At 43.7% G+C, this 25917-nt stretch overlaps 2 protein-coding genes across 6 annotated transcripts in view; one reads left to right on the top strand and one right to left on the bottom strand.

Annotated features, from left to right (window-relative positions):
- Positions 1–25917, bottom strand: part of CAPN3 (calpain 3) — a 50193-nt gene that overhangs the window by 20286 nt on the left and 3990 nt on the right. For all 5 annotated transcript variants that reach the window (XM_087859116.1, XM_045771433.2, XM_045771417.2 and 2 more), the window contains exons 2-4: positions 3931–4000; positions 2031–2149; positions 144–277 (exon numbers count right to left, since the gene is read on the bottom strand). In XM_087859116.1, coding sequence (XP_087715242.1) covers positions 144–277; positions 2031–2149; positions 3931–4000 — 323 coding nt within the window. The remainder of the gene's footprint in view (positions 1–143; positions 278–2030; positions 2150–3930; positions 4001–25917) is intronic.
- Positions 2143–25917, top strand: part of LOC123775874 (uncharacterized) — a 52554-nt gene continuing 28779 nt past the window's right edge. Inside the window, exons 1-3 of the mRNA XM_087859124.1 lie at positions 2143–2586; positions 4140–4194; positions 7808–7952. The gene's annotated coding sequence lies outside the window, so the exon portion shown is untranslated. The remainder of the gene's footprint in view (positions 2587–4139; positions 4195–7807; positions 7953–25917) is intronic.

The following is a 25917-nucleotide window of genomic DNA, read 5'->3' as shown; positions in this document are numbered from 1 at the left end:
ACACACACACACACACACACACACACACACACACACTCACATATACGTGCACGCACAAATGCCTCCTCTTGTGACAAGACTTCAGCTGGATTTTGCAGCCCCCCACCTGTAGCCCTGCCTCCCACCCTCAAGTGTTGCCTTACTTTGCATAAGCCTTCTCCAGCAGAGCACTCCAGAATTCGTTGCGGTGGTTGGATTTAGTGAAAACCAGCTGATCGTTGTAAGTCGGCAGGCAGTCATCAATAACCACGTCCACCCAGTCTCCATAGCGCCAGAACTGCACAGAAGCATCAAGGACACACTCACGTCGTCAGATCACCTTTGGGAAACGTATCTCTACTCCACATTCCTTAGAGTCTCTTTGACCCCAAAGCAGTCCCATTTCCTCCGCTTGGCCCCTTGATGCTCGTTCATGCTCTTTTGGGTTTGGGGTGTGTGTATCTTTCTCTAACTAGACTGTGAGTTCCTTGGGGGCAGAAAGTGAGGTACCTACCACGTGACCTCTTCCTCACAGTCCAGCCCAGTCCCGGGGATGGCAGGGGCTCCGTGCATATCTGAGGACTTGAGAGGTTCATTCTCCTGCCCGTAGGTCTGGAGTGGGCTCTGCGTATTCTATGTGAGGTATTTTAGCTGATCCTAATGTGCAGCCAGGCTTGAGAACTACTGGCCTGGTGGGTGACATATTGATTTATAGATTTCTTGCTGACAAACAAGGTAGAAATTGCTGCTGAAGAAGAAAGGTGGACAGGGAAGAGGGAAGTGTCCCAGAATATACTCTGGCCGTAACAGGAATGTTGTCTAATAATTTCAGTTCTGCATGTTGTTCTTTTTTTTTTTTTAAGGTTTTATTTATTTATCTGAGATAGAGCACAAGCTGGAGGGAGAGGGAGAGAATCTCAAGCAGACTCCACGCTGAGCACAGAGCCTGATGCGGGGCTCCATCTCACACCCTGAGATCACGACCTGAGCCGAAACCGAGTCGGAGGCTTAACTGACTGAACCACCCGGGCACCCCTGGATGTTGTTCTTTCTTGAACAAATCAGTTTTAACTGAAGAGGGCCAATTTCCTTCTAATGACATTTTCTCCCTTATTGAAAAGAGGGCAAAAAATCTATCTGGTCTTCATACATATGGCCCTTGGAGCACAAGACCCTTTAAATATCAGAGGGAAGCTAGCAGCTTGATGGCCTGGGAAAGAAACAAAAATGAGGGTCTGGCTGCCTTACCCACACTCAGGGGGCAGCAGGACCGTGAACCTGAACCTGATCAGAGACCTTTCCTGAGGCCTTCAGAGCCGAGGTGCAAGGTCAGCAGGTATATCAGCTGATGATTCAGGTCAGTGCCAGCACATTAGGAGCTTCTGGGGCTGGCAACAGAGCGATAGAACCCCAGCCTCTGCTGGATCCCCACGTGTGGAACTCACTTCGCTTCTGGGCCAGCACCAGGATTTGGCTCTCTGACAGGACAATTTGGACCTAGAAAATTTCCATTGGTTTAATTGAGTCTGCAAACAAAAGACTCATTGAGGGGAAAAACCAGAAGCCTGGTCCCCAGATTGACCAGACTGTCCTTCCAGGGCCTAGAAAAGGTGAATGCAAGACTCCATATAGACCCACCTTAAAGGGCAACAAGAAAAGGAGCCATAGTCACGCAGTGTGTTTCCTGTGTGAACTAAAGGGCCCTACGAATTCCCAGCGCTAACATCTTAGGGACCTACTTGAGAAGGGCCACGGGTAATAACACAGCAGCCAGCCAGCTGGAGAGGCAAAAATAGATCCACAGGCCAGCAAACAGGATGTCTTCCTGCCTTTCTGGGGCATAGCGGAAGGTGGGGGGTAGGGGACGGGCTTAGGGGGCAGAGATAAACAACTGCTTCCTCACAGGCCTGAGGCCTTAAGGGGGTCACTGCCCACAGCCAAGGCTGGGAGGGTGGGTGGAATCTTCCTGAAGCTGCTGGGAAGTGAAGGTCAGGAGACCGGGGGTGGGTGGACAGCAGCTGGCCCTCTTAACTACACTCCAGTTACCTCACCTGGAAGTGGAAGATCCCCGCATAGTTTTCGGTGAAACTCTGATCGTGGGGTATGACTCGGAAAAGCAGGCGCTCATTCAGGGTCAGGCAAGCAATGGCTGCGAGAAACCAGCAGTCCCCTGCAAGCAAGTACAGGGCACAGGTTACTTCCAGGGAAGAAAAAGACCCGATCCCAGCTGACGCTTCTATGTCTCTGCCGAACGAGTTTACTTAGTGTTCACTGTCCTACTTCCAGAGGTATCGACCCAGAACAGTTGGCTAACGGTCCCTTGACAATTCGGTCAGGGTAACTTACTCCCTTCTGACTGGTTTTCCTGAAGGCTGGAGGCAATTTCTCCATCTGTAATATAAGCTCACTTCCTTTTTGGACCTCAGGGAAGACAGAGCAGTAGGTCAACACTGGGTCATTCTTCCTAACACCCGTATGAAATCTGCACTGCCCGTATCTTTGCAACGTGAGTGCATTTCCCGCCTCGGGGCAGGCTGAGCGTCTGAGAGCCATCGGCCAAGCCCATTGGTACTGGAAGGAAAGCCAGGCATCTGACGATGGAATGAGGTGGGGATATTTTCTTATTCCTGAACTTCCGGCAGAGTATGTGTGTAGTCATTTTGCTGTGTGTGTGTGTGTGTGTGTGTGTGTGTGTGTGTGTGTGTGAGAGAGAGAGAGAGAGAGAGAGAGAGAATGCCCAAGGTGCATGCCTGCTACACTGACAGTCACAGGGCTGCCCTCTAAGGATGGGTTAAGTTCTGCGAGGCCTTTGTTGTTTTTTATTTTTTTTTAAAGATTTTATTTATTTATTTCTTTGACAGAGAGACAGCCAGTGAGAGAGGGAACACAAGCAGGGGGGAGTGGGAGAGGAAGAAGCAGGCTCCTAGCGGAGTAGGGAGCCCAATGTGGGGCTCGATCCCAGGACCCTGGGATCACGCCCTGAGCCGAAGGCCGACACTTAAGACTGAGCCACCTAGGCGCCCCAGGCCTTTGTTTTTTGTTTTGCTGTGTGGCTGTGATGGCATCCTTGAGGCTGCAGAGGGGAGACTCAGAGCTGCCAGCAGCCCTCCTCCCCACCCTGTCCCCCCCGGAAGAAGCAAGCCTCTCCTTTGAAACAGTTTCTGTTAGAAGGTCCAGACGATGAGCTTGCCCAGGGCTCCGCAGGCAGCCCGCCCCTGGGTGCAGGAACCCAGATATTGGAAACCTCCTTGGCCTCTCTTTCTGGGGCCAAATAAGCCAAATTCGTTTCATTTGGTCTTGGGTGCTCTTTCCCCTCAAGTTTTAAACTATGTCTATTGGTGTTCTCTCCAACTTTGCCTCACAGAGCTTTCCTGAGGTCCACACCAAAGAGAACACTTCCTGAGAGGAAGGTCTGCTGGAAGAGCCAGCTAACCTCCCAGACAGAGCACGGGACCGCATCCCCGTGGCAGCTGTTATCTTTGGGGAAAGGCTGCTTTCCTATGGAGCGATGCTGGGGCAATTTAAACAAGAGATTGAGTGACAAGTGCACTTTCTGCGTGCCTAGGGATTCCATGCAGATTCAGGGGACGAGCTTGGTGCGCAGTTCCAGAGCTCTCTTTTAAGGGGGTGGGTACCGTTAAAGCAGGGCTTCTATCTTGCGGGGTGGGGTGTGCAAGTGTCCTTGAGACTCTAGGGAGGATGCTGTGGAACGAGGCATAGCTCCCGTGACCTGAGGCAAAGAACTGATGAGAGATGTGGGGGGAACGGAAAGTAGATGAAGATATCACCAGCACATAGATACAAGTACGGAAGTAGTATTATAAAAACCTCCTCCCAAAAATGCATTCAGAGCAAAAACAGATTATTGTCCTTTTACTTCCTGTAAAGGAACCACACTTTTAATCAGCCCTTGATTGTTTGGCTGGATAGGACCCCAGGGGACTTGCCTACCTAGATCTCCTTGACAGATGTCAGTTCTGTTGGCTCCACCAATGATAAATCGGGGATTCTCACAAATTTCCTGTGAAACAGAAAGGAAATAACGACAGTAGTAGGAGCTATTGTTTATTGAGGCCCATTAGGTAATGTCGCACTGACATCCCACAGTTAAGCCCCCAGAAACAGCCTGTGAATTGGATACTATCATTCTTATTTTTCAGATAAGGAAACCAGGGCTCAGAGAGGTTAAGGAACTTGCCCAAGGACACACAGCTGGTAAGTGGTGGAAGCCAGAAACATGCCTCCTTTTCCCATTGTTCTACATTGTTCCCATACACTGACATACTCTCTGCGTAAGAATGTACCTTGAGTTAGGGCAGTGTCGTTACTGTAACATCTTTGGCAAGGGACAGCAGAAAGCATGGCTGTTTCCTTTTTCTATGCCAGGAAAATAAGTGCAGGAAGGAAAATAAAGATCTTTCTTGCCAAGATGTGGTAACATAGATATTTAGAGTCAGCATATACCCCAGGGTCTGTAGGACTTGAGAACTGGGGAGAGCAGAGTAAATTTGCTGTGGGCCTTGCAGGCCCCCTGGTCAGTTGAGGGCATATATATATATATATGCCCTCATATATATATATATGCCCTCATATATATGAGGGCTTGAACTCACAACAGGGTGCCCCAAGGGCACATTTCTTTACTCAAGCTAACCCAGTACGCACGGCCCAGCAGCTTTCAGTCCGCTACCACACATTATGTGCAGCCCAACAGTGGCCAACAGAGGGTGCTCTTGTTTTTTTTCTATGTCTTAGGGTTTTTTGTTTTTTAAATTTTGTTATTGTTATATTAGTCACCATACAGTACTTCATTAGTTTTTGATGTAGTGTACGCTTTGTTTTTTAACTTCGAAAATTCTGAAATAATTGCAGATTCTTTGTTTTGGTTTTAACACCATTCCTCAGAGCCTGAAGAAGTCTTGCTGTCCCTGTGACCCAGCCCTCCCTCGCTGTCTCTCTCCCCATGCCACCCCCATCATGACAACTCAAAATACCCGAGTGAGTTGCAGCTCCCTGTACTCAGGGGTCTCTCCCCGCTCCTGGATGGAATGTCTTGCTTAGATCATACCACATGCACCTTCTGTCTGAAACTCTTAATGCAATGGAAGGATAAACCCCAAACAAGAATTCTTAAAAAGATAACCTGTAGGGGGAAGGAGAGAATAAGGTAGTGGGAATAGGGATGGAAGCAAAAGTGAATATAACTGAAAAGAGTTTTGACTTAGGAACCAAGTAAATTTGTACATAATTAAAAGCCAACAGTGCCTGGCTGCTCAGTCCATAGGGTGTTGCTACTCTTGATCTCAGGGTGGTGAGTTCAAGCCCCAAGTGGGGCATGGAACCCTACTTTAAATAAATAGCCAAAATTAAAGGAAAAACCAGTTTAAAAAGCAGTCTATAAAAGCTGAAAGCAACTTGAAGCAAAGGAGCCTAGCTGCATATCAAGTTGGTGGCATGACCGACCACACACATAAAAAGAATTACTTCAAGTGACTTAAAATATAATATTTTGATTCTTTATTCCTTTTGGGATATATCCTAAGGTCAAAAACCCAAACCATAAAGAAATATGAATCATAAGAAATAATAATAATAATGTCATTATTTTAAAACTTTGACATGTATGCTACATGATAAATAAGAACTTATATTAACGTCATTAGGTACCAAGATTTTTTTACCATAAAAATATGTAAAATTATAAAATCAAATAATTTAAGTAACAACTCTGCAATGTTAAAGTTGAATTAGATATATAAATATAAATCATGATTTATTTTTTTGCTAAGAAAATATTTCCTATCTCTCTGCATTAAAAACAACTAAACAACCCCCATCAAAAAAATTCCCCCCAAAATCTAGAAGTAGTAACAATCTGGTAATAAAGAGAACATCAACATCCAGAGTGTGTGTGTGTGTGTGTGTGTGTGTATGTTTTTAAGATTTTATTATTATTTTTATTTATTTATTTATTTATTTATTTATTTATTATTATTATTAATTTTTAAAGATTTTATTTATTTATTCGACAGAGAGAGACAGCCAGCCAGAGAGGGAACACAAGCAGGGGGAGTGGGAGAGGAGGAAGCAGGCTCATAGCAGAGGAGCCTGATGTGGGGCTCGATCCCACAACGCCGGGATCACGCCCTGAGCCGAAGGCAGACGCTTAACCACTGTGCCACCCAGGTGCCCCTATTATTATTTTTAAAGTAGGCTCCTTGCCCAATGTAGGGATAGAGCCCCCAACCCCGAGACCAAGAGTCACATGCTCTACAGACTGAGCCAGCCAGGATCCCCCAGATTGTGGTTTTTAAAAACCACTTCCCACAAAGAAAACGTAAAACTCATTATTCCAGATAAGACTCCTTCCTCTTTTTAAAATTTTTATTATTTTTTAAAAGATTTTATTTATTTATTTGAGAGAGAAAGAAAGAGAGAACAAGCAGTGAGGGAGAAGCAGACTTCCTTCTGAGCAGGGAGCCCAAAATGGGGCTCAATCCTAGGACCCTGATATCACGACCTGAGCCAAAGGCAGCCGTTTAACCAAATGAGCCACCCAGTCGCCCCCCCCCCTTTTTATAAAGATTTTTATTTATTTGAGAGAGAGCACGTGCACATGCAGTGGGGCTGGGGAGGGGCCTAGGGAGAGGGAAAAACAGACTCCCGACTGAGCAGGGAGCCCCAGGCCTAGGCAGGGCTGGATCCCAGGACCCCAAGATAATGACCTGGGGCAGATACTTAACCAGCTGCGCCACCCAGGTGCCCCAAGACTCCTTCCTTTTAAAAAGAAACCAAGTAAGGTATAGCGGGCACGTTTTTTGGTCTCCCCAGTGTTTTGCTTCCTTGGAAAAAAGCCCCTTCTCCCAGAATTACACCTCACCATTTCACTGGGGAACAACTCCACGGTCAGCCCACGCCCCTCTGGTGAGCTTCCCCCTTCCCCCAGCTCCGGACATATAGTAGGGGCAATTAGTGAGTGAGCGTGATTGGTTCAGGGGTGGGCACATGACCAAATCTGGGCCAATGAGGTATCGGCTAAGACTTTTGCGGTAACTATTGAGAAAAAAAAAATTTAGACTTGAGACCCTTGGTCTGCGCTGGGATTGGAGGCATCGACCCCTGAGCAATCGAAAATCCACATATCACTTTTGACTCCCTAAAAGCTTAATTACCAGTAGCTACTCTTGACTGGAAGCCTTACCGATAAGCTAAACAGTCGCTTAACACATATTTTGTATGTCGTATGCTATACTGTGTTCTTACAATAACATAAGCTGGGAAGAAGAAAATATTATTAAGAAAATCATAAGGGAGAGAAAATACATTTACAGTACTATACTGGATTTATTTTTTTTTAAATCCATGTATAAGTGGCCCTATGCTGTTTAAATAAGGGTCAGCTGTACATTCTTCTGCTAGAGCTGCTAAGCTGGCAGAATGTCATCCTGAAGCTGCCAGTGGCACCTTTGCCCCTTGCGAAGTTAGTCTGCTTGAGAATAAAGCCAACTCAGAGGAAACAGATGGGGATGGGGGGCAGAGAAGGAAGTGATGGCACATAGATAAACAGAGGATAGATAGATCTATAGATAGATGCTATTAGGGACTGTGTCCTGATGAGATGGTTTGAGGGCTGGATTTAGGTGTGTCAAAATCCAACATCACCCTTGAACATTCAAATTATAGGAGCTTTTCTTTTGGTTTAAGCTAGTTTGAATTGGGTCTCTGTTACTTGTCAGCTGAAACCCTTGGCTATTGGATGTTCTGCCCTGTTGTAAGGAATATATTATTATAGTGACTCAAATATGTGACTTGTAGCTACATGTTTTAGTTGTTACAGGTATAGCTTCCTCTCCTCGGGACTACGTATTCAGAAGCCCGCGTCATCTTCCCACTGCCCACCAATTCCAGGGCTGGCTACTTGGAAAGACAACAGCAACTACTCTGATATCTCGTCCCTCTGTTTGGAGGTCCAGGTATACTTTTTGCGGTAGTAGGTTCCCCAATATACCACATTTACCTTCAATACCACCTCAGCCACGGTTCACCAAACATTAATTGAGCCCCCAGGTATGTACAGAGCTGGAGAATTAAGGGTACAATAAAAATGGGAAATCGTCCCTGCCTGCCCTCCAGGAAACCCACAGCCTAGAGGCTCTTAACTGTTTGTCCTCATAAAAGACGTCTGTTTGGTGAGGATCAGTTTATTGCAGGTTAATTCGTAAACACGCTCTGATTTGCCTAGATACACCCTCCCTACCACCTACTTCTCCCTCTGTCCTTACTTAAAAATATTGCGTAAATATCTCCTAGAGGATCTGAGACCTGTTTATGTTGGATGATATGAACAAAGGGTAAATGGTCCCAGCTCTGTCATTTCAGCTTGTGGACCTAAGATTTCTAGCTATTCCTTTGGCTATAATTTAGCCTGGAGACTGGATCTGTCAGTGATGGAGTCCCAGCATAAGCAACAGTTGACCATTTCCTCAGTTCTTGGGTACCATGGTTTGCACAGTGACTCCAAACTTCTATTATTTACCTCCATCAGTAAAATACTTTAAACATGCAACCCTATGTAAGTATTCTTATTGGTTTTAAATTATATATGTGTATATTGATTGTCCTAACATATACTGTGCATTATAAAATAAATAGAAACATACACTTAGAAGGATGGGCTAAAATATATGTGGAGGACTTCTGGTTCTGTCCCAACATGTGAAGAGCTTGAAAGCCCTCACTCCTGTCCTTACCACAAGAAAAAGCTGAACAGACTGAAAATCAGCATCTTTGCTTGGACCCATCAGAAACTGAGGTGGCAGGGCAATCCACCACCCTGAAATATGGACACAAGTGAAACTAGAAAGTTACAGCTGAGATCTGCTTATCTAGAGCAGAAGCCATGAAGTGGTGGGAATGCTTAACTGGTATTTTGATGAATTTCTGGAGGCCAAGTGTGGACTAGCATGACAGTGAGAAACTTCTGGAGTCCACAGTCTTGGGACGATCCTCCCCGCCCCCCATACTTTCATGGTTTTTACCTCCGAAAATCCCACCAAGTTCTCGTGGTGAAGATCTAAGAAAGACCCCTCTCTTTTCCAGAGTCTTACCTAAGTTGGGGGAAGGGCAATGCGCCCCTTTCAGCCTTCCTTTCTCACCTAAGAAGGGAAAAAACACTATACCAATGGGGAAATGTGTATGAAGGTCACACAGGCCCATTAAAAATGGAGATTTAACCATTAGATTATGAACACTTCCCCTCCCACCTGAACACCACATCAACAGGGCTTCCGTGTAATAACAGCCACTTAGAGCTGACAAGCTTCAAGGTGCGAACACCGAGGGGGAATACCTAGGAAAGCCCAAAAGCAAGAGGAGGGTGAGGCAAAGGACAAAACAAAAATAGTAGAGGAATTTGAAGGCTCTGGCACCTGCAGCTGTAGGAGGCATAAACACCGCACAACTCCTAGTCAGGCTAACGTAAATCCTCGTGCCAAAGGCTTATCCATCTCAGTTCTTATTACCCAAAACATGTCTGGCTTTCAGCAAAAAATACAAAGGATGCCAAAAGGCAAACAAAAATAGTCTGAAGAGAGAAAGCAGAACTCGGTTCAGATATGACACCGATGTCAAAATTATCAGCTAGGAATCATTATTATAATAACCATGATGAGTACGTCAAGGAGTCTAATGGAAAAAAGTAGATAGTGTGCAAGAAAAGATGGGTAATATAAGCAGGGAGATGAAAACACTAAGAAAGAATCAAAAGGAAATGATGTAAATAAAAAACACTAAAACATGTATTTGATGGGCTCGCCCATAAACTGGGTAAAGACGGGGGGGAAGCAGTGAGACTGAAAGTGAGACAAGAGGAAATTCCCAAAGTGAAATGCAAAGGGAAAAATAATGAAAAAAAACCCCAAAGCCAAAAAAACCAGAGCAGAACATCCAAAAACTGTGGGATAATTTCAAAAGATATAACACATGCATTACTGGAATACCGGAGGAAAAGAAAGAGAGAACAGAGCAGAAGAAATATCTGAAGTAGCAATGGTCAAGAACTTTGCACAATTAGTGACAGATACCAAACCACAGATTCGGGAAGCTCAAAGAACATCAAATGGTGTAAGTACCAGAAAAATACAACAACACAAAACTATACTTAGGCATATCATATTCAAACTGCAGATAGCCAAAGACAAAAATGTTGAAAGAAGCCAAGAGGGGAAAAATACCTTTCCTGTAGAGGAATGAAGATAATAATTACAGGAGACTTCTCTTCAGAAGCCGTGCAAGCAGGAAAGACTGGATTGAAATCAATCAATTAATTAATTATTAAAAATAAATAAATAGTATTAAGTAGGCTCCATGCTGGGGCTTGAACTCATGACCCTGAGATCAAGACCTGAGTTGAGATCAAGAGTAGGACGCTTAACAGACTGAGCCACCCAGGTGCCCCTGGATTGAAATATTTAATTGATGAAAGAAAAACCCACCAAACTTGAATTCTATATGCAAGAAATTATCTTTCAAAACTGAAGGAGAAGTAAAGACTTTCTCAGTCAAGTAAACCCAGAGAATTCATTGCTAACAGACTTGCCTTGCAAGACATGTTAAAAGAAGTGCTTCAGGGAGAAGGAAAATGATAGGGGTCAGAAACCTGGACCTACATATAGAAAGGAAGAGCTTCAGAGAAGGAATCAATGAAGGTAGAATAAAACTTGTATTTTTCTTTTTCTTAATCTAAAGATAACTTTTTTTAAAGTAACAATAATAACAGCGTGTTATGATAGCATATGCACAGGTGAAATGAATAAAGGGAAGCTAGGGAGGACCTGGGCATTTTCTATTATAAAGTGTTAGACTGCATGTATAATGGCATAGTGTTACTTGAAGGTGGAGTGAAGTTACTTGTAAATGTATATTGGAAACTGTAGCATAGCCATTAACTTAAAACAAGTATAATTGATACACTTAAGAGAGGAGATAAAATGGAATCATATAGAACATTAAATTACTAGAAAAGGCAGAAAGGGGGTGAGAGGAAAAGCAAAGAACAATTATAACAAATAGAAAACAGTTACAAACATGGTAGATAGGAATCCAGCTGTATCATAATCTCTTAAATGTGAATGGTCTAAATACGCCAATGAAAAACTAGAGATTGTGAGCACGGATTAAGAAAAGAGGCCGGACTGTTTGTTGTCTACGAGAAACTCCCTTTAAGCATAAAGACTTGGGGAGCTGGAGCAGGGCCTACCATGCTAGCACTAGTCAAAGGGAAGCTGGGGTAGGTGTACTGATTTCAGACGAAGCCGACTTCGTAACAAAGAACATTAGAGATAAAGAGTCGCCTCACATAATGATAAAGGAATCAATTCTCCAAGAAAACACATGGTCCTAAATGTGGATGCACCACGTCGCATCGTAAGAAGCCTGGCTGCTCAGCACAGACCTTTCTGTACAAAGGGAAGCTGCGCATCCGTAACGAGCCAGCCTTAGGCGGAAGGTTCACAAGGCATCTCCGGCCTCCCACAGCCTCCTGTTTCTTAACTGTTCACCACCTTCCATGGAACTCTCCTTGAAATTGTGAGCCCTAGTGCTCTTAGCCATGCCACTTTCCCATCCCCAGAATACCCGCTCTCAAGAAGACTTGATAATCAATTATGCCTTACTATTTTACTATGAATTGAAGCCAGCGCATCAGCTCTCTTAAAAATATTTGCAGGCTCAGAGACCTGTAAAGGGTTATAATAACCTCCGGATCAGGAAGAGAAAATAACATCTCCAGTTTCAGGAGGAAACAGGAAGGCATTCTGGGGGCACATGGTGGCTCAGTCGGTTAAGATCCGCAAGAGAACCTTGATAAGCCCCTTGCTCAGGTCGTGGATCCGCGGCGTCAGGCTCTGGACCACCTGACCTCCTGCGCCCAAGAACCGAGTCCTGAAGCCCCGCCCCTCCCATCCCTACCTTTGGCCTTTTCCACATGATGGCCTTCATCTTGGTTTTCTGGCTCAGCTCATGGGAGCCCAGGGCCTGAACACCTGCTGGGAACACACGGTCTTCAAAGAGGCACTTCTGAGCTAGGCACCGTCGTCTGAGAACCACAAAATCCTGCCCCTCAAACTTGAGGGGCTGTGTGACAGTGCCCTCTCCATTTCTCCTGTCCCTCTCCCTGATCACGCGGTCACAGAAGAATCCTGGCAGCAGGTAGGGCATGGTGACCACTCAGGGAGTGGAGCTGGGCCTTCGCTGTGGCCTCTCTCCCCCTGCGCCCTCAGTCCAGGCCTAATCCTCCCATGAATGGGCTGGAGCCTATATAGCTCCTCCACCCTCAGCTGCACGATGCAAATGAACAGAGCCCAGAGAAAGGCCGTGGTCAGAGTCAGCAGCTTTGGCTGGAGGCCCCGGAGCCCACGGTCAAGGGGCAACACCATGCCAGTCAGAGAGGGAGCCAGCAAGGGGAGCGAGAGAGCCAGGGACAGCCCCAGGACAGGCCACAATGGCTTGGAGACCTTTAGGGTACTTCCATCAGCCTTGCTGGGATTCTTTCTTTAAAAAGAAAAAATATAGCTACTGAGAGGCTTACCCTGCCTCAGCAAAAGGCATTCATGCCTTTGACACTGGTGGCCAATGGGGTATAGTGTGGGGGCTTCGAAACATGCTGTATACACTAATCCTATACAGGCTGCTGAATGCATAGAAGGAATCTGCTCCAAGCCATTGTCTGAGGTTAATGAAGCCTTCATTCTCCTGGTGTCCCTGCCCCATCCCCCCAAAGACCTTGACTGGCCATTCAGGGACTCTGCTCTGTGGAGGGTGGGTAACGCGGCCTCAAACGCAAGTCCCTGTTAGAGTAGGCCCCGTGGCAACAAACCGACTTCCACGGTTACAAATTCAGGACCCTTGAGGCAGAGAACGTGGGTGGGGAAGGAAGGATACGTGTGTGTCAGAATTACATTCACAAGAAAGCCCAGCTTTTTCGAAGTTTCACCATGCTTCCACGGACACCTCGAACTCGAGAGCTGGGCGCCGATGCAGGTGGACACTGGGGCCTGGCAGCCTGCCCCCGAGGGGGATGCTGGCCCTGTCCAGTCACTGACTCCAGCCAGCCTGCATCTCCTCTGGGCTCCTGCCAGTGTGGTCTTCGGGCGACCTGCATCAGAATCACCTGGGATGCCAGTTTAAAAATGCAGATTCCCAGGATTCACCCTAGACCGAAGTATTCAAATATTCTTGGTAGGGGTCTGGGACTCTCCAATTTGAAGAAGCAACCCAGGAGATTCTTATGTCCAGTAGGGTTTGAATCCATGACATTAGCATTACAGAAGTACCGTAATAGCTCAATATAATCTTTGAGGTCAGTTCTTTTAAGAAATAAGTATATTTTTATTACATTTACACATGAAGAAAGTTTTTAAAAAATCGAACAATACAAAAGGTACATAGAGGAATAGCAGTCTTTTGCCCTGAAAATTCCTTTCCTCAGAGACAGCCACTTTTAATTCATTTTTTTAAAGATTTCATTTGTTTATTTATTTATTTATTTATTTAGAGAGCAGGAGGAGGGGCAGAGGGAGAGGGAAAGAGAGAATCTTAAGCAGACTCTGTGCCAAGTGTGGAGCCTGACCTGGTGCCTGACCTCATGACCTTGAGCCAAAATCAAGAGTGAGACACTTAACTGACTGAGCCACACAGGTGCCCCTACTTTTAATTCTTTCAGTGATTTCTTCTGGTATTTACCTCTATATTTCTAAATAATATCTTTATATTGTTACTTTTTAATTTATTATTTTTTTTAAGAGTCCAGTCTTTCATCCTGGATCTCTCTTTATTTTTTTATAGATTTATTTATTTATCTATTTATTTGAGAGAGAGAGAGAAAGAGAGAAAGCACGGGGGGAGGGGCTGAGGGAGAGGGAAAGAGTCCCAAGTGGATTCCATGCTGAGCTCAGAGCCTAACATGGGGCTCGATCTCAGGACCCTGAGATCACAGCCCAAGCCGAAACCAAGAGTCAGAGGTTCAACTGACCAAACTACCCAGGCGGCCCTAATTTATTATTCTTAGAAAGTATCAGCAGAGTTCCTATTTTGACAAACGAGATTTAGACTTCTCACATTATGCTTTACCCACCATCTTCCCAAAATAGTTATGTCATAAATTTTGGTAAAATTAAAATTCAGTATTTACTTGAATATGATTAGGTGAATATTGTTCACTTCTTAGCTAAGTGCTATGCTGTATTACACTTCCTTTCTGTATAAATGTTTCTTTTCTCTTGTTCTTTGTAATTTTCTGATTTCCTATGTATCTATCGATGCTTTTCCTCAGCAGTATTTTTTCCAAGTATTAAACTCATCGGATAACCTAGTGGGTCCATTGCTCTCTCCCCCAGGCCTTTCTTTGCAGCCTCATTCTCCCATACAGCCTGGACTGGCTGCCCTTCAGATGAGGAGCGGTGGCCTGGGACTGACTGTGCCTTTCTGGGTGGAGTCCCATTTCCCGGATCTTAACTCTTCTTTGGTTTACTCCTTGATTGGACTGGCAAACAATTTGCAGCTTCCTAAGTAAGGATGCATGGGAGCTAAGTCGCCTGAGTCCTTGCCCAGCTAACTCTGTTTTCTACTTTTGCATGTGATTGAGAATTTGGCTTGATATTTGAAGTGGAAAAGCATTTTCCTTCAGAATTTTTAAGGCCGGTTTCATTGCTTCCAGCATCTGGTGTTGTTGAGAAGTATGGTGTAAGTTTGATCCACATTCCTTTGTATGGGACCTACCGTATCCCTCCGAAAGCTTTTAGGGTTTTCTACCCTTCCCTCCTATTTCTCCCTCCCCAATTCCAAAAGCCACATTTATGGGCTTCGGTATGAGTTTATTTTTTTAATTCTTTGTGCTGGGCACTCAGTGACTCCTTTCAATATAGAGACTTTTGCCCTCAGTTCTGGAATATTATATTATTTCTTTGACATTTCTCTCCCTTTCAATTATTTCCTTCCTTCCTTCCTTCCTTCCTTCCTTCCTTCCTTCCTTCCTTCCTTCCTTCTACTTTCCTTCCTTCTTTCTTATATTCCTTTTTCCTTTTTTTTGAAACTTTAAAAAAATCAGATGTTAAACCTCCTCTAATTCTATTGTATTTTCCTATTTTTGTTTGTTCTACATCCTAGACTTCCTTGATTTTATATTTTAACCCTGCTATTAAAAATTTAAATTTCAGGGCACCTAGGTGGCTCAGTCGGTTAATAACGTGTCTGCCTTTGGCTCAGGTCATGATCTCAGGGTCCTGGGATCGAGTCCCATTATATATTGACATATATAATGTCAATGATATAGGCACCCCATAGCTGCTTTTTTTTAAAAAACTAGAATCCAATTAAATTTCACACATTGAAATTTAACAATTGGATTAGGGGGCACCTGGGTGCCTCAGTTTGTTAGGCGTCTGCCTTCGGCTCAGGTCATGATCTCAGGATCCTGGGATCCAGCCCCACATCGGGCTCCCTGCTTGGTGGGGAGTCTGCTTCTCCCTCTCCTTCTGTCCCACCCATTGCTTGTGATCTAGCTCTCTCTCCCTCTCTCAAATAAATAAATAAAATCTTAAAAAAAATAAAGATAGGGGCGCCTGGGTGGCGCAGTCGTTAAGCGTCTGCCTTTGGCTCAGGGCGTGATCCCGGCGTTATGGGATCGAGCCCCACATCAGGCTCCTCTGCTAGGAGCCTGCTTCTTCCTCTCCCACTCCCCCTGCTTGTGTTCCCTCTCTCACTGGCTGTCTCTCTCTATCAAATAAATAAATAAAATCTTTAAAAAAAATAAAAAAATAAAAAAAAAATAAAGATAAATTAACCTTTAAAAAATAATTGGATTAGGTGATGTTGAAGTGGGCATTAGTGAACTAGAAGGGAGATCAGAAGAAATCACCTGGAATATCACACAGAGAATCAAAGAGATGGGAAAGTTTTTACAAAGAAAGAGAAAAAAGGTTAAAATATACATGAGATAGAGCAAAGTAAGTTCACCATATATCTAATTGGAGTTCCAGAAGAAGATAATAGAAAATATGAAAAGAATTAATATTCTAAGACATTTTTTAGGATTGATCAATGACTCCAATCCTCAGATTCAGGAATCCCAATGAATACTGAGCAGGAAAGATATACAGAAATATATGTTGAGACAATCATAGAGATATTGCAGAATACCATAGACAGAAAATCTTAAAAGCAGTCAGAGAGAAAAGGCAGATGGCTTAGTAAGGGACACCAATTAGAATGACTGCTGATTTGAGCAGGAATGTAAACCAGAACATATTAATGAGAATTGACCTATGACTTATTACCCAGGAACACTATTTCATGAGGGAGAGCAAATTTTGTACAAATAAAAATTGAGAATGCTTACTACAAATAGACCCTCAGTGAAGAAACTTCTAAACAAGGTCCTTTAGGAAAAAGCAAAATTATTCTAGAAGGAAAAGTCTAAGACTCAAGAAGAAACAGTAAAAAAAAGAAATTGGTAAACATGTATATCTCAGTGAATATTGACTGTTTTAAAAATTGTAATATTTTTTATTTTTTAAGGTTGTAAAATCAATATGGAACTAAAATTATGAGCAACAACAGCAGATTAGTAGGAAGAGGAGTACTTGGAGTCAATGTGCCTTAGGGTTCTCACACTGTTTATGAGGAAAATAAAGCTATTGATCAATTTCAGGCTTTGTCAAGATGAAATGTATGTTAATCATTTAGGGCAACCACTGAAAAAACAGAAATAGTCAATAACTTCCAAACTAGTAGAAAGAAAAAAATAAAATAAAACACTTTACATTTTTTAGGCAAGGGAGGGGCAGAAGGAGAAGGAGAGAGAGAATCTTAAACGGGCTCCATGCCCTGCATGGAGCCTGACGTGGGGCTTGATCTCACAACCCTGAAATCATGACCTTAGCCAATATCAAGAGTTGGACACTTAGGGATCCCTGGGTGGCTCAGTCGTTAAGTGTCTGCCTTCGGCTCAGGTCAGGATCCCAGGGTCCTGGGATCCAGCCCTGCATTGGGCTCCTTGCTTCTCCCTCTGCCTGCTGCTCCCCCAGCTTGTGCTTGCTTGCTCTCGCTCTCGCTCTCTCTCTCTGGCAAATAAATAATAAAATCTTAAAAAAAAAAAAAAGAGTTGGATGCTTAACCAACTGAGCCACCCAGGAGCCCTGAGAAAACTTTTAATACATTTTTTTAAAGGCGGAAAGAGGAAAAAGGAAAGCTTAAAAAGCAATATCAACAGAAAGGTTATGGTTAAGACGATAGAAATAAATCCAATATATATCAGTGTTCATCAGCAGTGTAAATGGACTAAAACCTTCAGTTAAAAGACAAAGGTTTTCAGATTGGAAATTTTTTTTTAACTCTAAGCAGTTTATAAGAAATACACCCAAGACATGAGGACATAGAAATCTATAGCAAGTCTATTCAACAGTGAAACGCTAAGATTGATTTCCCTTTAAAATTAGGAGCCAGACAGATTCTGTTATCTTCTTTATTATTAACATGATGCTGGAGGGTTTAGCCAGTGCAGTAAAACAGGAATTAGGTTGCTGAATACAGTTGTGTATAATGCACTGGGTGGCCCTGTCATTATTTACAAATGATCTTACTATCTATACAGAAACAGAACCTACAGACAAATAACTTGGGATCTATAATCAAATTGTTAGAATTACTAAGAGTTCAGTGTATATATTGGATATAAAAGTCAAATGGATGTTTATGCCTGAGAAATTAAGTACAATTTTAAGAAGCCCTAATAACAACAAAAACAAAAGATGCCTAGGAAGAAATCTGACAAAGGATGTTCAAGACCTTTATGGAGAAAATTATCAAAGAACTTGATTAAAAGATACTAAAAGAGGGGTGCCTGGGTGGCTCAGTCAATTGAACATCTGCCTTCGGGTCAGGTCATGATCTTGGGGTCCTAGGACGGAGCCCTGCATTGGGCTCCCTGCTTAGTGAGGAGCCTGCTTCTCCCTCTCCCTCTGCACCTGCCCACCACTCATGCTCTCTCTGTCTCTCTCTGTCAAATAAATAAATAAGTAAATAAATAAATAAATAAATAAATAAAATCTTAACAAAAAAAGATACTAAAGGAGACCCAATTAAATGGAGAGACATCCCTTCTTCATGGATAAGAAGACTCAGTATTGTCAAGACATGCATTCTTCCCAGATTGATTCAATGCAATCTCAGTAAAAATCCCAACAGGATTTTGGGTGGAACTCAACATCCTGATTCTAACATTTAAATGGAGGGGCGCCTGGGTGGCTCAGTGGGGCGCCTGGGTGGCTCATTTGTTAAGCGTCTTGCCTGGCTCAGGTCATGATCCCAGCATTCTCCTCAGTGGGAAGCCTGCTTCTCCTTCTCCCACTCCCCCTGCTTGTGTTCCCTCTCTCGCTACCTCTCTGTCTGTCAAATAAATAAATAAAATCTTTAAAAAATAATAAAAATAAAATAAAATTTAAATGGAAAGGCAAAGAGCCAGATATAGTTAAAACAATACTGAAGAAGAAAAACAAGTTGGGAGTACTTGCTCTACTGAATGGCAAAACTTATTGGCACTAGGTGTGGGGTTGGCACAAAGATCAGTAAACACAAGTGGAACACGGTAAAAAGTGCAGAAACAGAACCACACGTGGGTAGACATTGATCTGTTTAAAAAGTGACATTACAAAATAGAAGAGAAAGGATTTGGAAAAAAAAATAAATTGTGCCGGGAACATCAACTATCCATATGGAAAAACAACAAAACGTGATCCCTATCTTATATAAGAAAAATCATTTCTCGATGGATTATAGACCCAAATATAAAGGCAGAAAAATTAAGTTTCTAAATGATAATAAAGAAGAATGACTTTGGTTTAGGAAAAAAAGTGTTTTTAATTTTAATTTTAATTTTTTTTGAGAGAGAGAGAGAGAGCATGTGTGCAAGCAAGGTCGGGGGGTGGGGGGCAGAGGGAGAGAGAGAAACTTAAGCAGGCTCCACACCCAAAGCAGAGCTCAGTGTGGGGCTTGATCTCATGACCCTGAAATCATGACCTAAGCCAAAATCAAGAGTTGGAAGCTTAACTGATGGAGGTTCCCAGGTGCCCCTAAGGAAAACTTTCTTAACAGAACATAAAAAACACTAACTATAAAGGAAAAAAATAATAAATTAAGAATTAATTTAGAACTTTTAATTAAGAGCTTTTAGTTAAGAATTTTTAAACTAAGAAAACCCTTAAGAGAGTGAAAAGGCAAGTCGCAAAGTGGGAGAAAATATATTTTTTAAGGATTTTATTTATTTATTTGAGAGAGGGAGAGAGTGCACAAGCAGGGGGAGGGGCAGAGGAAGAGGGACAAGCAGACTCCTCACTGAGCAGGAAGCCGGACACGGGGCTCGATCCCAGGACCCTGAGATCATGACCAGAGCTGAAGTCAGATGCTTAACTGACTGAGCCACCCAGGTGCCCCGAGAAGATATTTACAGCACATCTAACCACTAAACAATCAGTATCCAAACATGCCTATAATTCAAGTTGAGCAAGACAAACTCAATAGAAAAACTAGCAAAGACAGGTATTTAATGGACAGAGAGATAATTAATGCTCAAGAAATACATGAATGTATGAAAAGATGCTCTGCCTCATTCATAATCAGGAAAATGCATCGTTTCATACATTTCTCGGCTATTTCTGTCCCTGTCCCTCCCGTTTTCAGCATTTTACTGCTGAGATATTTCAGCTTCTTCGCTATGATGTCTAGAGCTCTGTCCCCATCTGGAGGAGCTGCTGGCTTGTGGAATTCAGGGGTAGGCAGTCCCACTTATTTATTGAATTTTCACTTTTGCCCGAACTTACCTCCCCCACCCCACCCCGGCATGGCGCCGAGTCAAGAGAGGGGTGGTTCTCAATGGGGTATCTCATCCTGCCCTTGATTTACCATCATCATTATTGACTCACTGTGCTCGGTATGTCATTTACAACACATCGTTTACTCTTTACAACAACTCTATGGAAGTAAGGATTTTCATATTCTTTCCACAGAGGAGGGAACTGAGACCTGAAAATGGTCAGTAACCTGCCTGAGGTCACCTGGTTAAGAGGTGGAGTTGGGATTCAAACCAGGGTTGTCTGGCTTTAAAGCCTGTGCCCTTCATCAGTGTGCTATGCTCTTGTCCTTTGCTGCCGCTGCTCCTAGGAATTGCTACCTAGCGCGAGCTCAGAACGGCTATGTGATGACAGTATCGCTGTGCCCATTATAGGCAGAACATTGTTCATACATTCATGTATTTCTGGATCTTTTGTTACTTGCTGTCCATGAAATGCCCATCTTTTGTGAATTTTTCTATTGCATTTGTCTTTTTCAACTTGAATTGTAGGCATCTTTGGATACTGATTGCTTATTGGTTAGATGTGCTGTATAAATACCTTCTCCCACTTCATGAGTTGTCTCTCTAAAGGTTTTTTGTTTTTTTTTTTTTAATTTAATTTAAAATTTTTTTATGTAAAGTTCGATGATTCATTAGTTGCGTATAACACCCAGTGCACCATGCAATACGTGCCCTCCTTACTACCCATCACCAGTCTACCCCATTCCCCCACCCCCTCCCCTCTGAAGCCCTCAGTTTGTTTCTCAGAGTCCATAGTCTCTCATGCTTCATTCCTCCTTCTGATTACCCCCCCTTTCTTTATCCCTTTCTTCTCCTACCCATCTTCCTAGTTCTTATGTTCCATAGAGGAGAGAAATCATATGATAATTGTTTGTTTGTTTGTTTGTTTTTAAGTAGGCTCCATGCCTGGAGTGGAGTCCAACGTGGGGCTTGAACTCACAACCCTGAGATCAAAACCTGAGCTGAGATCAAGAGTCAGATGCTTAACTAACTGAGCCCCCCAGGCATCTTAAGGGTAATTATTAAACTTTTTAAAAAAAGATTTGTTTATTCATGTAGGGGGTGCAGAGGGAGAGGGAGAGAGAGTCTTTTAAGCAGACTCCACGCTGAGCACGGAGCCCCATGTGGGACTCAATCCCACCACCCTGAGATCACACCTGAGCTGAAACCAAGAGTCGGTTGCCCAGCCGACTGCACCACACACGTGCCCCAATTTGACTTGTTAGTGGCTGAGCCAGCCAGGGTCTAGATGAGGTCTGTTTGGTTCCAAATTTAGTTTTCTCAACACTCTGCAGGACGCCCTCAGGTCTTCCTCTTTGTAGCTAGCCCAGTGATCCCACTTCTCTAAACTGACGGAAGAGGATACTCTCAGTCAGATTGCAAGCAGACCTCCTGCTGAGCTGGGTTTAGGAAGGAGAAATAATATCCCTGGGAAAAGAAGCTACATCGCCAGCGACTGGGCCCCTAGCCCTGGGAACAGAGGGCTCATGACACACAGCCTGGGTTTTCCTATAGTTCTCTTTCTTCCCTCTCATTCCACACTGGCAGGGAGTAGCTTTTATTTTATGCCAACCAAGAGTTTTTTCTTTTCAGAGTTGAGTAACTCGAGCCTGGTGATCCCCTGGCTGGGAAGATACCCAGGGAGGAATGTTGCTTGTGGAGGCGATAGGGCCCGTGGAAGGGGCCGTGAGAGCAGGAGACCTCTGGTGTCACCACAGATGGTCAGGAAGCTTCCAACCTCAGGGTACCAATGCAGTGGCCAAGCACTGGGTGCTTGGGAGGTGGTGGTCTGCTCTCCTCCACATTTCACCCCTTTCCATTAGCTTCGCTTCAGACTAAAAGGAACCAGGCTATGTGCAAAAATGATTCATTCCAGGTCTGGGGGAAGAAATGTGCAATATAAGCCTGGGACATTTTGTTGTGGCCAGAAAACAAGGAAGTTATTTAAGATTAATAGGGTTGGGGGTGCCTGGGTGGCTCAGTTGGTTAAGCATCTGCTTTTGGCTCAGGTTATAATCCCAGAGCCCTGGCATGGAGTTCCGCATCGCGCTCCCTGCTCGGTGGGGAGCCTACTTCTGCCTCTTCCTCCGCCCCTTCCCCCACTTGTGCATGCCCTCTCTCTTTCTCCATCACATAAATAAATAAAATCTTTAAAAAAAAGGTGAATGGGGTCATGACAAATGATGCAGGCAGCTCGTAGGGGCCTCCCACTGTCCAAAGATGGGACAATTCGAACATCAAAAAATCATAACTATAGGGGCACCTGGGTGGCTCAGTTGTTAAGTGTCTGCTTTCGGCTCAGGGCGTGATCCCAGGCTCCTGGGATCGAGCCCCACATCAGGCTCTCTGCTGGGAGCCTGCTTCTTCCTCTCCCACTCCCCCTGCTTGTGCTCCCTTTCTCGCTGGCTGTCTCTCTCTCTCTCTGTCAAATAAATAAAATCTTAAAAAAAAAAATCATGACTATAACGGATTAAAACATGTTGCAATGTTTCCTGCTAATCATACCCTTCATAGGGTACTGTTTTAAGCTGTGATATTTAAGAATACAGAGAACACAGGAATCATAGTCGATTCTTGCTATTCATGGTAGTTCTGTTCTATAAAGGGGCTGTGAATGAGGAATTAGTGAGTATCGAACCATTGCTTTTGGAGACAATACAGGATTAGATTCCTGTGAGTCTCTAGTCACATTTTTATCAACTGATCAATACGTGCTCTTCAGTGTGTTTCTGCTTAAAGAGCTTATTTAATATATTTTACGGAGTCATTAACATTGAACTCACAGCCAACAGCACCAAAATTTGGGCGTGAAAGAAGCTTATCTAATATGTCTTTTCTCCCTAAGGCACACCCTGGCCTTCTTGCACTTAGGAATACGAGACAGCACTTCATATTTTAAACAGAGAAATCACCAATCAGAAGTGCAAAAATGTGAAAAACGCGGCACTGTTAGACTATGAAAAGGACACCTGTTTACAGGGTGAGAGCTAAGATGAGAAGGCCGAGTGTCACCCTGATTTCATCTGGGAAAGTGTGTGGGAGGCGGCTCAGATTTTTCACTGCCCTACTACACATGTCTGCAGATGACCACAGAAGCGCCATGGATGTTGATTTTGGGGTTACAAATAAATTTTAGTGAGTAGGTGAATTCACAAATACAGACTCCATGAATAATGAGGATCGACTGTATCCATGAATATGAGGATCATAGCACTGACACCCCCGGGCTGGAAAAACCACACTTCGGAGTAAAGTTAGAGAAGGTCTATGACTATTTGATCTGAGGCATCTAAAGGAAGGATGAGATTATTCACGGACAGGGAGGATTACTATGTACAGGAAATCTGCTGACTCTATTTTGCTATCTTCTGGGTCAGACCAGAGATAAGGTACAAAAGTTGTGGCCAGGAGAGTTCTGGCTAAGGATGAGCTTTCAGACTATGAGAAGTACTAATATAGGCAGGTTATTGAAGGGGCTGGGAGCATCCGTTTTCCCTTCAAAACCTTGAATTCAGGAAAGAAACCCATCTCCCTGAAATGGCTAAAAGAAGTTCCCACACTATCCTAAAATGTATAAGGAGTTTTTGATAGCAGTTTTAATACTATCTTCCTGTTGTTCTGGGGAATATAATAAACTTCTAAAAGTTGTGATGGTGATTATTTAAAGTTGGGATGAAAATGGTAAAGCAAGTGTTAGATTCTTTTTTTTTTTTTTTTTGCTTTTTAAGGTTTATCCAAATTCCAGTTAACATACAGTGTAATATTCGTTTCAGGTGTACAATATAGTGATTCAGCACTTCCATACATCACCTGGTGCTCATCAGGACGGGTGCCCTCCTTAATCCGCATCACCTGTTTAACCCATCCCCCCCACCCACCTCCCCTCTGGTAACCACCAGTTTGTTTTCGATAATTAAGAATCTGTTTCGGGGGGCACCTGGGTGGCTCAGGCGGTTAACCGTCTGCCTTCGGCTCAGGTCATGAACTCAGGGTTCTGGGATTGAGTCCGAGTTGGGCTCCCTGCTCAGTGGGGAGTCTGCTTCTCCCTCTGCGCCTCTGCCCCTCTCCCCTGCTCATTCTTGCTCTCTCTCAAATAAATAAATTAAATCTTAAAAAAAAGAATGTTTCTTAATTTATCTCTTTCTCTTTTTCCCCATTTGCTGGTTTGTTTCTTAAATTCCATATAGGAGTGAAATCATATGGCATTTGTCTTTCTCTGACTTATTTTGCTTAGCATAATACTCCCTAGCTCTATCCGTGCAGCTGCAAATTGTAAGATTTCATTCTTTTTTATGGCGGAATAAGAGTCCATTGCGTATGTATCCCACCTCTTCTTTATCCATCCCTCTATGGTTGGACACTTGGGCTGCTTCCATTTCGTGGCTGTTGTAAATACGCTGTTATAAGCATAGGGGTGCGTGTGTCCCTTTGCATTAGTGTTTGTGTTCTTTGAGTAAATATCCCCTAGTGCGTTTGTTGGATTGTAGGGCAGTTCTATTTTTAACTTTCTGAGTAAGCTCCATACTGTTTTCCACAGCGGCTGCACCGTGTGTCAGCTTCTCTTAGGCAGGGCGCTCACTCTCCAGGTGTCAGCTGGGGCCTCACGGCGCCCCAGAGATCTGGAGCTCCCACTTTGCAGCCTCTGAGAGGACAGAGCCCCTCCCCCCACCAGCGTGCAGTGGGTTCCTGGCAGTGTGCGTCTGTACGCCTCTCTTTCCCCACTACCGTGCTTTCCACACTCGCTTCTGGGTGTGTGGGCTCATCCTGTGTGTGTCACTGAAGACACTAACTTCCTCCCCGTACCGGCAGGTGACTTTCCTTGCCTCAGGCATTTCACAAGTTCGTGAGTAAAGCTACCTTTGGGTGTCCGGACACCTGGGTGGCTCAGGCAGTTAAACGTCTGCCTTTGGCTCAGGTGGGGATCCTGGGGTCCTGGGATGGAGCCCCACGTGGTCGGGATCCCTGCTCAGCGGGGAGCCTGCTTCTCCCTCTGCCCCTCCCCCCATTTGTGCTTTCTCTCTCACTCGATTTCAAATAAATAAATGAAATCTTCAAAAAAAAAGATGTCTTTGGGTGTCAGGTCAAGTGGAGGGATGACACTGGGGTATGTGGCCTCTTGCCCCGTTGCCTCCCCTCCCCCCACTTTGGTTTCTGTTCTAGCTCCTTCCATCTTGTAAATAAACTAGCATTTTTTTTTCTTTTCTTCCCCCGCTAAACAGCAATCATGCCCACCCACAGAGAGAAATTATTCTTTCTGTAATTATAAGAATCTTCCTAATTTTTCCTTATGAGTTTTCCTCATGAAGAGAAAAGCTACAGTCTGCCATGCTGAAGACTCATATTTTGTTTAGCACACTTGGCTAAATATCTGTAAAAACATTCAAAGATAATTTTGTAGTGGTAACAAGACCTAACCTGAAAAATGTAATGATTTATTTATTATTGTCACTATTTTTAAATTTTTATTTATTTAAGTAATCTCTACACCCAACGTGGACCTCAAACTCGTGACCCCGAGATCAAGAGTCGCATGCTCTTCTGACTGAGACAGCCAGGTGCTCCTATTTGTTATTATTTTGCTTTTTTAATTGAAGTATAATTAACATACAGTGTTATATTAGTTTCAGGTGTACAACATTTAGGTGATGCTACAGTTCTGTATATTCCTCCGTGCTCAACTCCTTCAGTGTAGCCACCGTTTGTCACCAAAAACATTATTACAGTCTTATTGACTCTATTCCCTATGTTGCACTCTTCACCTCCATGGCTTATTTATTTTATAACTGGAAGTTTTTACCTCTTAATCCTGTTTATCTATTTCACCCATCCCCCAACCCGCTTCCCTCCTGGTAACCACCAGTTTATTCTCTGTACATAAGAGCTTTTTTGTTTGTGTGTCTCTTTGTTTCTTTATTTGTTCATTTGTTTGGTATCTTAGATTCCACATTTGAGGGAAATCATTTGGTATTTGTCTTTCTCTGTCTGACTTATTTTACTTAGTATTATACTCTCTTGGTCCATCCGTGTTGTTGCAA

This window comes from Ursus americanus, chromosome 36 (assembly GCF_024610735.1).
Source record: "Ursus americanus isolate L20-20 chromosome 36, mUrsAme1.1.p, whole genome shotgun sequence".
Classification (NCBI taxonomy): Eukaryota; Metazoa; Chordata; class Mammalia; order Carnivora; family Ursidae; genus Ursus; species Ursus americanus.
The sequence above is the reverse complement of the archived record's forward strand: the minus strand, read 5'-3'. Positions and strand labels throughout refer to the sequence as shown.